Source organism: Agelaius tricolor, unplaced genomic scaffold (assembly GCF_023055355.1).
Source record: "Agelaius tricolor isolate 1412-34295 unplaced genomic scaffold, bAgeTri1.0.p SCAF_18, whole genome shotgun sequence".
NCBI classification, from domain to species: domain Eukaryota; kingdom Metazoa; phylum Chordata; class Aves; order Passeriformes; family Icteridae; genus Agelaius; species Agelaius tricolor.
In genome coordinates, this window is record NW_027269278.1 from 14374708 (window position 1) to 14387817 (window position 13110).

At 45.9% G+C, this 13110-nt stretch overlaps 1 protein-coding gene across 4 annotated transcripts in view; it reads left to right on the forward strand.

The window, feature by feature from the left end:
* The window catches only part of CYFIP2 (cytoplasmic FMR1 interacting protein 2), a 50006-nt gene extending 41573 nt beyond the window's left edge, over positions 1–8433 (forward strand). For all 4 annotated transcript variants that reach the window (XM_071443447.1, XM_071443446.1, XM_071443444.1 and 1 more), the window contains 3 exons: positions 2903–3141; positions 3555–3702; positions 4263–8433. In XM_071443447.1, coding sequence (XP_071299548.1) covers positions 2903–3141; positions 3555–3702; positions 4263–4430 — 555 coding nt within the window. In that variant the 3' untranslated portion in view covers positions 4431–8433. The remainder of the gene's footprint in view (positions 1–2902; positions 3142–3554; positions 3703–4262) is intronic.
* The last annotated feature ends 4677 nt before the right edge of the window (positions 8434–13110 follow it).

Below are 13110 nucleotides of genomic sequence, written 5' to 3' on the forward strand. Positions count from 1 at the left end.
CAAAGCCTCTCCCAAAAGGTGGCCCCATGCATATTATAGTGGGGATCTATGGGGTTTTGCAGGTTTTGGGTAGGGTTCTGGCAAGTTCACCACTAAGCAGGCTGTAAAAGAGGTTCAAAAACTGGAAATCAAAACTGGATTTGTGCAATGGCAGGAAAACTGCCAGTGATTGTTGTAAATAATTACTTTGCATTGGAAATCCAGAAGCAGCTGTTTGATGGACCATTTATAAAAAAACAAGGGGGTCAAAGTGGTTCATTAAGGGAATGCTCTCCCTTTTAATGCTGACCATAAAGGTATTTAGTAAGAGGTTTTCCAAAGTGCTGATCAGTCTGGTTTCTTCCCTGGAAATAATCAGAGCATTTGCTTCTGAGGACAGAAGGAATAATTGAGTCAGCACAGTGGCATCCTGTAGCAATTTACCTTGAGAGCATCCTTCCTCTCCTGATCTTAGAAATCAGTGGGACCCCAGACTGTGAGGCAGCTCTGAACACAGGACCAACAGCTCTCCAGCTGCTTTGCCTGTGTTAAGATGTCTCCCCAAGGATGGTAGTTCTGTATCAAAGACTGGTCTTACTGTGATGAATCTTAGAACTAAATTCTGTCTGTGAATGTGCATAACTGAGTGGCACTACCTACACTGAAAGCCAGATGCATCCCTTTCTAAATTAAGATCTCTTCAAAAATCGTGTACTAAGATCACTGAAGAAGTTTGTTCTCAAAAGTGTCCCTTTTATCACTATGTTTTAGCAAACAGTAATGCTAACACCTAATTTACATTTGAAATGGCTGTTTCTGCTGTGCCCTCATTTTGCCATGACAGACCAGTGTGTGCAGATCTGTGCCCATAAGAGCTTGGAGGAGGTGAGGAGAGGGGCACTGTACAGCCTTTAGCTTAAAAGCTGGATGAAATAAATCTTTGCTTTACTTGCCAAGCAAACACAGGCAGGTGTGTGCCATGGAACCAGTGATGCTGTTCCTGCTTTTAACAGATCAAGAGATTCCAGACCAAGTGTGGCCTCTGCACATGATGACAGCTTTCCCTTGATATTTGCTATCAGTTGAACACTAATTGAGCTGGGGTCCCCAGAACATCCCTGAAATTGTGGCACAAGCAAGAATTGAAACGCTTCTAATTTCAAGAGCAACCAAACTAAAAATGCTTGAGGTTACTGCCAGCATAAATTGATAATCAGGAATGGGGATGTGCAGGCATATTCATGCATTTTTCAGCGTGGAATGAAGATGACCCAAGTAAACCAAGCATAATTCATGTTCTTAATGTCTGGCCAGGACCTGTGCCTGCCCTTTGTCCCAGCTGCTGCAAGTCCCCATTGTGACTGATTGGGATAACATTTTCATAGGCATTGCAGCTGCAAATGGAGAAAATGCTTAAAAACTGCTTAAAGCTCCAGGAAGTCCTCTGGGATAGGCAGGGTCTCAGTCAATGTCACACTTGTTCTGTGTGCCTGTTCCAGAGTGGTGGCAGGGGTGAAGGGCTCTGCCTGTGCAGCCGCTCCTCTGCCAGGGTGAGCACGGCAGAGCCAGAGCCTCCCACAGCCACAGGCATGGCTCTGACAGCACCCAGCTCCCGTTTCATGGGTTATTTTTGGCAGCACTGCAAAGAGAAGTCAGTCCTGCCACTGGAACAGCAGGAAATGGGGCAGCTGAGAGAATATCAGGGCAGTGGGAGACCTCCATGCTTGCACCACTCTGAGCTTGGGGGAAGGCCCTGCTTGCTTGTTTTAAATCCCCCCCCACACCTTTTTTTTTTTTTTTTCCTCCTGGGGAGCAGTGGGGCTGAAATGAAGTTAATTCTCTTTTAATTTGCCTCTAGTAGAAAAGCCAAAATAACTTCATCCAGTGGAGCTATTCCAAAGTTGTATATCTAAATCTGAGTGGGGATGTCACAGAAATTATCCACATGTGTAAAGCTTCCACATCTGGGAAAAAATTATTTGGCTTTCTTATAAACCACAAGCTTTTCAGTATCAAATTTGCAGTGGCTTCTCATCTTCCTCAGAGCTTTTTAGCCCTAACTACAAAAGAAATCAAGAAAGCCTTAGGCTATCTGCATTTTGAAGAGATGATGGCAATGTCCTGGGAAGCAAAATGTCCCTGTTCTCTCCTGTTTTATCTTCATAATCTGCAGAAATCATGAGACGAAACCCATTAAATGAATCATGAAATGAAAATCTTGAAGCACTGAGTAGCACTAACAGGGCAGAGCAGCACGCTAGCAGAATTAAGGATCAATATTTCTGGTCAGAGCTTTGCCTGCAGCTCTGGTGTTCTGACGCACATAGTTCCTCCAAAAGATTCTGAGGTCGGTGAAATGGAGCAGAGCACTGTGGTGGTGTTCACAGGGGTTCCAGGATGAGGGAAGAGACGAGAATGTTGACTCCATGTTACAGAAGGCTTGATTTATTATTTTATTATATATATATTAAAACTATACTAAAAGAATAGAAGAAAGAATTGCATCAGAAGGCTAGCTAAGAATAGAAAAAGAATGATAACAAAGGTTTGTGACTGACTAAGACAGTCTGAGACAGCTGGACTGTGATTGGCCATTAATTAGAAACAACCACATGAGACCAATCACAGATCCACTTGTTGCATTCCACAGCAGCAGATAACCATTGTTTACATTTTGTTCCTGAGACCTCTCAGCTTCTCAGGAGAAAAAATACTAAGGAGAGGATTTTTCATAAAACATGTCTGTGACCGAGCACCACATTAATCCTCCTGTTTGAGGGATGAGCATTCCCTGGTGGGGAGGTGCCATGGGAGCAGCCATCAGAGGTAAGGTTGGACCTCCGGGGAGAGACCAGGCAGCGTTAAACCCGGTGGGCGTGGGTCACATCCTCACTTGTGTCCCTCTGGCTGTCCCTGCCCTCAGCAAATAGCCATCGCCCGGGAGGGGGACCTGCTGACCAAGGAGCGGCTGTGCTGCGGGCTCTCCATGTTCGAGGTGATCCTGACGCGCATCCGCAGTTACCTGCAGGACCCCATCTGGCGCGGGCCGCCCCCCACCAACGGCGTCATGCACGTGGACGAGTGCGTGGAGTTCCACCGGCTCTGGAGCGCCATGCAGTTCGTGTACTGCATCCCCGTGGGCACCAACGAGTTCACGGCAGAGTGAGTGTCCCCAGCCAGCCCCCCCGGTGCCCTCAGCTGCAGAGAGAGCCTCTGTGGAGGTCCTTGTGAAAGGATTTGGTTGTGCCCAGCTTTGTATTGGAACAGCTGGAGGAAAGAGCAAGGTGAAGGGACGTGCCTGAGGTGACAGGCAGGAGATGGGTAGATGGGCCAACAGTCCATCTGTGAGTACTATGTCCTCACCCATCTTACCCCACGGTTCATCCTACACAGCCTGGCCTGGGTGTAATTCTGTATTCTCTGCTTCTGGGTTCATTTTCTCTAGGTGTATACTCAGGACTGAACCCCATTTCCCTAGGAATTCACCCAAGAAAGTTCCTGGTGCCATGGTACTTCTCTTGCCTAACTCTTGTCCTGTCATGTCTCCCCACCCATCACCCTGCTCCTCCCTCCAGGCAGTGCTTTGGAGATGGTCTGAACTGGGCAGGTTGCTCCATCATTGTTCTCCTTGGACAGCAGCGGCGCTTTGACCTCTTCGACTTCTGCTACCACCTGCTGAAGGTGCAGAGGCAGGATGGGAAAGATGAAATCATAAAAAACGTGGTAAGTTGAAGGGTGAGGTCCCAAAGGACTCAAGCCAGCACACTTCTTTCTGTTTTCTATCCTGCTTTGTCCAAACTCATCAATTACAACAAAGCCTGGTGTTAATCTTATTCCGACTGGCTGCCCTTGCTGTAAGGTTTCCATCTGCAGTCTCACCAGAGAGGCCAAGGTTTTAATTGGCTTGAAAATCAAATATTTTTTCTCCCAAAGCTTTTCCCTTCTTCCTGGGGTTGGGAAACTGGTCCTGAGGAGCTGGTATTTCCAGCAACCATCCTGTGATCTCGCTGGCTTTATCAATAAGCAGCTGGGAGCCTAGACTTTGGAGTGGTTAACTGGGGACCACTCAGTGATCCTGTTAATGCTGTCTTGAGTCATCAAACCCAATAATGAAGCGAGTCACCGGGTCCCTGCGAGGTGCTAAGTGGAACAGGAACATGTGTTAGAGCTGCTTTGCCTTAGCAGAGCTTTCCAGCAGCAGGGCACAGGTGCTGCTACTTCCTAGCTGGTCAGATGACATAAGACCCTTCATGTGCTGTTTCTCTCCCTCACCATCCCTCCAGCCCTTGAAGAAGATGGCCGACAGGATCAGGAAGTATCAGATCCTGAACAACGAGATCTTTGCCATCCTGAACAAGTACATGAAGTCGGTGGAAACAGACAGTTCCACGGTGGAGCACGTGCGCTGCTTCCAGCCCCCCATCCACCAGTCGCTGGCCACCACCTGCTAGTGTGGACATGGACCCTGCACGGGTTGGGAAGGGAGCAGGGACTGAACCCAAACCAGCTGGGAGGGGTCAACTTGATGGTGTGAGGCCTGACAAGGGAGTGAGGCTGGGTCTGCCTCGCCACATGAGGACACACCTTCCCCTCGCCCCGCTGGAGTGCATGTTCCTCTGTACCATCCCTGTGATCGGTTTTACTCGTAGCTTTCGGACTTGAGGGGGGGTGGGGGTGGGTGGGCAAAATGTGCTTTTCTTCCATGAAGTGGTCCAGTTTTCCCTGTGATTCACCCAGTGCACACATCTCTCTGAAGCCATACTGCAGCCTCAGGTGGGAGAGCTCCACGCTCCCACGGCGCCGGGAACCCACTCCCACTGCAGAAACAGTGGGACAAATCAACACCCCCATGACATGTGCCACCAGCCAAGGAGCAGGAGGGGCTGAAGACAAGTCCCTGATCCACTCTTTGAGGGGAAGGAGGGATGAAGGCAGGTTGTCACCCATGGCAGTGCCCTGAGGATCAAGTGCTGGGTGCAGAGGAGCCCCCGCCAGGCTGGTCATGGATTGATGCCTCACCCAGCTTTGTGCTCTCTGCTGTGTCCTTGGCCTTTCCAGCAGTTGTTTTCATGAGCTTTGGCATGTGGGCTTGAGGATAGCAATGAGGCAGTCACCAGATAACTCCTCAGCACTTCAGAGAGCTGGGGAAACAGAAAAGAGCCTGGCTTTTTCCATGCTATGGGACGTCCACTTATTTTAATGCAGAGGTTCTCCCCTGAAGACACATCTTCCCTGTGTCTGGTTTATCTTCCAATAAACCAGATTTCCTGTGGACTACAGAAGAGGCTGCATTCATGTGAATGTGCTCTCAAACATATTAATTTGGGTGGAAGTAATCACTGGTGCTGACAGGATGCAGGTGTAGTTACCTTGAACATATGGGATCTTTGTTCTTCAGCCAAGGGTGAGAGCCAGGGTGTGTAATGCGTGTGTTCTGGGATGCTGTTTTCCCTTGGTGTAGACAAATTCCTAGTGGCACAGCAAACAAATACCTTTCTCCTGAGAATGGTGACTACCAGCAGGGCTTAGAAAATTTCCCATCGCTCAGAAATTATGTGATTGTTTAGAAAAGAAAAAATATAGGATAAGATAGGATAAAAAAAACACCCAGAGCTTTCCAGGTTCAGAGATGTTCAGAGAGAACACTGGAGTCTGTTGCCTTTTCCCACTCAGCTAATCTAAGATCCCTGGATATTGAGAACAGATTCAGGTGGAACTTCAAGGAGGATTTTGTAACTCCTGGTCTAACCTGCTTCTAACCCTCAGCAGTGTCATTGGAGTGATCCAAAAGCTTGATGTGAAAGGAGATCAAACCATGTGCTCCAAGAGAAAATTATGCCAGCCTCACAACTGGCAGTGTTTCCTCAGCTCTAGCCTGGCCACAGCAAAAATTGCTGTATCCAGAGGTGATAATACATATTTGTTCCATGCATTTCATCATGCCTTGTAAACTGCATGCTGTTACAGATACTAAAAAGGCAGAGCCTGGGCATTCATTCTCTCAGAGGGAGCATATAATTAATTAGTAGAAATATCTGAGCTGGAGTTTATGTCTTCAGAAACAACAGCCAGCAAACTACTGCTGGCAAGAGGAGATCCTGGTGTGTGGCATGAGTTTGTGCTCCCAGACTCTCATCACCTACTCCCTTGATAATCAATAATCAATACCCCACACATGACAAGTGCTGGGCATTTTGGGCATTTTCACACCTTGTGTTTCCTTTTATTACTGAGACAGACCTTTTCAGCTGCAGGGAGGAAATTGTGCAGCACAGTAACCTGAAAGTAAAATGAAATCTCAGGAAGTCTGGCTGAAATCTTGGCGTGGCAGGGAAGGAGCGAGCCCAGCAAGGTGAGTTCTTTCCTCTGTGTGGGGAGGAAGAGCAGCAGAGGAGCATCTAGGGCTTGCTCTCTACTTACTCTTCCACTAAGGATGTCAGTTCTGACATTCCATCATGATCCAACACTTCTACACTACTGGAGTGAGGGAATCTAGAGTTATATATTTTTAAAAGGAAGAGAAGAATCAAGCACTTTATTTTTTGTGGAAAACAAGATGCGAGGAAGATAGATCCAACCAAGATCCTATTTTTCCTGACCTAAATACCAAGTGCTTGTTATTTTGGTATGAAAGTCTTGCTGAAAAGTTGGCACAAGTCCCTGTCTGGCTTTCAGAGCCACCTCTAGGCACAGCACAAATGAAGTGTCCTATTACATCTGACAAGCTATGGAATGCTGGAGGCTTCTTGGAAACCAGCATCAACAAGAAGTTGCTGCAAAAGAATGAACTGTACCAAATGGCCCAGTCTCAGCTACCTAGACAAAAATGGGATATAGTAAGGTGAATTTAAATCCCTCTTTTCATCAGTTTAGGTCTGGAGTGAGTCATGAGATATTTCACCTAATAATCTGTAAATCTGTTTGCATTCTTTTCCTGTAGTTTTGCCAAAATTCCCTGCAACCCTGCAAAACACAGTTGCACTGGAAAGTTGTTGTACAGGTACTTGAAAGAACAGGTAGTTGAAATCTATTTGTTGCCCTCAGATTTGCTAGCAAAAATGTAAAATCCCTCCAAATCCCAAGGGATTAAATGTTTCGAGCAAAATGTCAAAGTGCATGAACAAAATGTGAAGTGTTTTGACTGTAGAGTGTATGCAGATCTTTTGCCTTGTTGCTCAAGTAGTATGAGATATCAGCTAATAATAATCACAGTCTTAATTTCTGAGATTTGATGTTACTGTCCTTTGATTATCTCAAGGATTAAGATACTCCTTAGCTTCAGTTTTCTCACCCTCTTTGTCTGTATATGAGAAAGGTCCAGGCTTAGGTCTTTAAACAACTCCATGAAAATGGACTTTTTTTCCTCCCGTGCTTTTTTAAATGTCATAATTGTTAATGGAAATAGGGAGCAAATTTGTCAGAGTTAGGGCTAAATAGTAAGAGATTGCCAGGGGGTCAGGGATATTCCTCACGCTTGCAGACTTTCTGCCAAGTTTGGGAGTCTTCCTTGCAGTTGTGCTTCAGTCCTGTAGTTTTCAGTCTTTTATAATCTGCAGACTTCTAATGTTGCTTTCTTAGGGAAATGTTGACCCCTGTCTGAATCCTCCCAAGTCCACTGACAATGGACTTGCTTTTTATTACCTATATTTTCCTGCTTTTGCTAAAGTAACCTACAAACTGCCCAGCACTCACCAGCCACCACTTGGGATGTCTACTCCAAAGTCAAGCTGTTGGCTCCATACAGGAATTACAGGGAGGAGAAGGGATGGCCTGTGTCAGGAATGAAGTCAGAGTGGGTTATTTTAATGTTGCCTCTGGCTTTGCCATTATAAAATGGGACTGTTGGCAGTGCACGCAATTTTCTGGGATGATGCTACACTTGACTTGCAATGCTACAATAGAAAGGGGAAGCAAACTAGATGAAATTCAGCACTTCAGTGGTTTTCCTTTTAAATTCTGACAGCACTTAGTAGCACTGAACATTAGTCCTTTTCCTCCTGCATTAACTCCAGTCCAGTAGGTTCATGTGTATTGGAGAACAAAAGAGAAAAGAATCAAAGTTGTAAAAAACCAAGAAAATATTCTCAAAAACTGTTGTCAAATGTACCATATTTGTATGAAAAGCTGCTTGAGTTATTTTGTACAATGAATTTTATTTATGGTGAGGTATATTTACGCTTGTGATCTGATACAGTGTTAAATTTTTGATCCATATTTGCTATGCAGCTGAAGATGATATTTTTGTTTTGTATTATTATTTTTTGCTGTTGTTCTAAAATTCAGCCAACAGAAGCTTCCATCTCCATTAGAAGTGCTTCTGCAAGAATAAAGCATCTGATACCTGGTGATATGTCCCGTAACACAGCAACCAACAATGTGTACAACAAATGTGGGATGACTTTTGTGATGAAGAGAAATAAAAATTGGGCTCATTCATGAAATGGGCAGAATTTACCTTATGGTGTTATCATCGTTGTGATAACTGTTATTTGGGAGAGCTTTCAGTTGTACCTTGCACAAAAGAAAAGCCAATTTGATAAAAATGTTAAGCTTTTGTAAAAACCAAAGGAAAAAATATGAGGCTTTGTGGCCAACACCAAAATGGACATGTTTTCCTATAAAAAAGTTAATGATTTTTGAGAAGAACTTCTTTGCACAACACATTTTTAATTTTAAAACTTGTTCTAGGATAAAAGGGTCAGGGAAGGGAAAATCATAATCATTTTTAACAGATTTTGACAGGCTCTATCCAAAGCTAAACTGAGGAGCTAATTTCCTCTCATTACTGCAGCCTTGTCAACTCTACAGGGGCCTTTTTTTATTCCAGGAGATTCTCCTTGCTGTTATTTTCCCAAATATCCATTTGAAACCATTCTTAGTTTTGTGTTGAAAGCACCCAAAGAGCAGCCATGGTTGTTGACTGCAGAAGAGAAGTGGGAACCAAGGGGAAAAGGTCTGGGAGCTGAGGAATGAGGGAGAAACAACTGACATGGGTCTATGGGAGTTGGACTCCTGTGCTCATCAGCCCCAGCCCAAACTAACTGGTGTTCCCTTTCACAGCTTCTTCCCAAGGTTTCCTCATGGGAACAGCTTGCTAGCTTGAGAGGGACAGAAATGCAATGATTCTTCACACAGAATTGGAGGTGAACTTTACACCACAACCAGGCAGCTCTGTTGATCTTTCCAATGTGCTCTGAGGCTGTGCTGCAGCTCTCTGGGTGATACCCTGCTGGGCAGGACTGTTTGATTGCTCAAAGTTGCCCAATATTTACTGATTTCAACATGGTTCTGCTACAGGCAATGGCAGAGGAGAGCAGGACTTTATTCCTGCATCAGTCACTGATACTGGGCAGGTTGGTTGGGTTTTATCCTTTCTCCCATCAAAATTTCTCTATTTTTTTTCTCTTTTTTTTTTAATTTTTAACTAATTTTAGCTGCTGCGTCATGGACACCCCAGTTCTCACCCAGCCCTATGAAGTGCTGAGAGCTCACATGGTCTCACTGGAGCCAGAAGCAATTCCTGCTTTGAGTATCAGGGTCCAAGGCTCTGAATTTTGAACAACCAGCCCTAAGGGAGCAGTATCAAAGATACAGGTCCCTATCTTTCTTCTTCCTAATGCTCCTAAATATGTTTACATCTCCAGATAAAAGTGTGCTTCCTCAATGGAGAGAACAAGTCATTAATGACTGTTTTATTCTTTCAATAGTTGAACAAAATTACCCTTTCTGTGACCCCCTCTGCAAGTCAGGAGTGCCTTTCACATGCAGCTTTGCTTGATTTAGAGTTCTGATGCAAACGCCTCCAGATAAGAAGTCTGCAAACAAACGATCTGCTGATTACGTGTCACTTCACCCACCGCTGTCCATCACCAGCCCACCACTCCTGCTCTGCCAACATGTGGCTTTGTGGGGCCACAGTGACCTGGATAAAGTATTTAGCAACCCTGGGAGAAAGGAGCTGGGATGTATTTTATGGCCCCATGACCCTGGATCACTCAGCTCCGACCCACAGGTGCGTGCACTGGCATGGGGAGGGCAGAACTGCAAGGGTTGGAGCCCACCATGGCTGTGGCAGGCTTGGGAACTGGCTCTGTGGGTGCTGTCTAAACTCTGGTGGCACCAAATGACAGCCTCAGCCACTGCAGACAGGGTTACCTTGAGACAGGCTGAATTAAAAGCTGTCTGCTCATCAAAGTTCAATCTCTCAAACTTTGGGCATCCTTTCATGTAGTGCTGCAATCATCCAACACCAGGCAATTCCCTTAACCCCTACCTTATCAAATCATTGCCAGAAGAAGGGTTCACCCTCTCTTTGAAGCAGCAAACAGCTGCTTGGATCTCTAAAATGATACAAAGCCAGAGCAGAATATTACAAAGCTGTTCAGAAACTTTCCACAGAAACCATGCCTAGCAGACATCCAAGGGCAAAAGTTTCCATCACCTGTTAGCAGGATACTTCCACCATTATTTTTAACAGAGAACAGTTGGCACTCAGTAGTTTTCCATCACTTTTTCCAGAACAGAAGAGATGAGCACACAAGAGCAGAGGAAAGAGCAGCCTTTTGATGTTGCAGGAGAGGTTATTTGCATGCAAAGCTGCCTTGTTCTGCCCCCCGGATTCCAGTCAAGGTTTTGGCCTGGAAACCAGTATTTCAGGAGGAACTGCATTGCTAAAAGATGAGCTGCTATGGAAGACTCCCTGATTTCTGATGAGTTATTTTTAAGGCAGCATCTGATGTGAGTATCAACCCGTGAGGTCATAGCTTGGAGCTAAATTCCCTTAATTACAGCCTTCCCATTAAAATTAGGATATGAAGCAATAAAAGAGGCATTGGCTGCATCCCTGCTTTATTGTTATCAGTCTCAACTTGCCCTTGACTAAGCACAGAAGGCTCCATGCCAACCCTACCTGGCTCTTTACTCCCATATTGCTGTACACAGCCTTGCTAAATCCTTCAAATGCAACTCCTGTGACTTGGTGATTTCATAGCCTGCACCCCCCGCAGTCCCTGTGCCAGGAAGAAGGAAATACGTGACACACTTGGATCCATGGCTGATTTCAAAATCTGACTGCAGCTTCTCCCCCCTCAGTGATGGCACCCAGGCATGATCCCTCCCCAGTGTCTGATAGAGCCAGCTCACACTGCAGTGTCCCCTCCTTTTGGGGACATTTTGCTCATCATGTCTCTCTTCCCAGAACTTAGAATGGCTTCTCTTGGAGGTCTCACCCCATGTCAAATCTGGCAGAAGTGGCCCACAGGCTCAAATTTATCTTTGGGGATGAAAAGGAATACATAAACATACATGTATGTGGTCACATCAGCCCTTTTCCTTCAGGAAATCAAGCTGACAGGACAAGGTAAAGATGTGGCCCAAAGTGCCTTTTTTTTTTTGCCTGCACCATGCTGTGGCAGTAATGCATGAAGCTGCACCATGACCAAAAGGATTATTTCAACCCCAGATCCCTTCCATAAAAATTTGCTGCCTCCTTCACACCCCTTTGTGCACAGTGAGCACAGATGTCAACAACACTCATTGAAAAAGCTTGGAAATTATTTTGGACACAGTTTAACTGCCAATAACCACACCACAATTAAGCCTCCCTGGCTACGAGCAAGATCTCAGGGTGTTGGAAAAGGTCCAGCAAAGGGGAGAGCCCCAAGCAGCAGAGTGAACAGGCAGAGCAAGAGCAGCCTGTGAGGGGACAGGGGACATGAACTCCCCCAGCCAGCAAACACAGCAAATACTTGTCCCACTTCACCATCACACTGGTTTTCTACCCAGCCCTGTATTCACCCCTTGCATGAATAGCTCCTAACCAGCATCAGCCAGTAAATTTACACAAGAGAGGCCAAATCCCACCATCATTATCCTGCCCAGGGTCTTGTCCCTTTTGGCTGCATAATAAATAACAGCAGCAGAAGTTGCTCCAGGAACACTGATAAATTGGCACAAGTTTCATTTCCTACTTCAAAACCTGCTGCCATATGATTTGGATTGATTATCAAGTGCCCTGTCATAAAGGGGAGGACGTGGGATTTGACTGGCACAGTCTCTCCCAGCCAGTGACCCACAGGACTGTGATGGATGAACAGACTTGATTAAAATCAAATGACTCACAAAGCACTTGAGCATTACATTTCTCTTTGCTGGAGAAAACAGTTGTTCAGAGATAGGATCAGGCACTGAATGAAGGCGTCATGAGGTATTAGCAATGCTGCAGCCTGATGGTCTTAGGGCAATTCCTGTAGTAACAGGCAATTTATTTTATGGAGGGGGGGAAAAAAGCAAATTTTCAGACATGTTCAATTCCTGCAAATCTTGTATCTTTATATTGCCTTATGACAGGGACCCTTTCTACCTATAAATGTGGGCTTGCTGAAGCAAAGCTCTTGTTTCACTATTGGTTTTATTTACCTCTGTTGACCTACAGCAGAGCCGGGCAACGAAAGGACTTTTCTATCGGCAATAGGTTTCTGTGTACACACTGCCACTGAGCACAAATGCAGGAAGGGAGGTTGGCAGAGGAGGATGGGGATGAAGGCAGAAAAAGAGAGGTCAGCAGAGGAGGATGGGGATGAAGGCAGAAAAAGAGAGGTCGGCAGAGAGGGTGGGGATGAAGGCAAAACTGGTGTTCCACACACTCTGGAACATTCACACACCAGAATCAGCAAGGGAGGCTTTGGCTGCCTGGGAGGGGGAGTTGATGGAGATTCCTCTTCTCCAGTCTGAACAAACCAAGTGACCTCAGTAGCTCTTCACATGGCTTTTCCTCCAGACCCTTCACAATCTCCGTGGCCCTCCTTTGGATGTTCCCTAACAACTCTGTATCCTTCATATATTGTTCAGCCCAAAAGGCTGAAAAATACCTCAAAGCTCGAGTCCCACCATTAACCTGACATTGCCATCCACATTTCTCTCGTTTAACTTGAATTTCTATTTCCACCACGCCTGTGTTCAGCCCCCGGCTTTGCACACCCCCTGAGCACACCTGGGCTCACACACCTCCGAGCCACCTCCTGCTGCCCCGGCGCCTTCTCCAGTCCCTGCAACGAGGAAAACACCTTCCAGAGGAGAAACCCAGCGGCAGCAGCCGCGTCCCGGCTCTGTGCCAAAGGACAGAGCCACCCG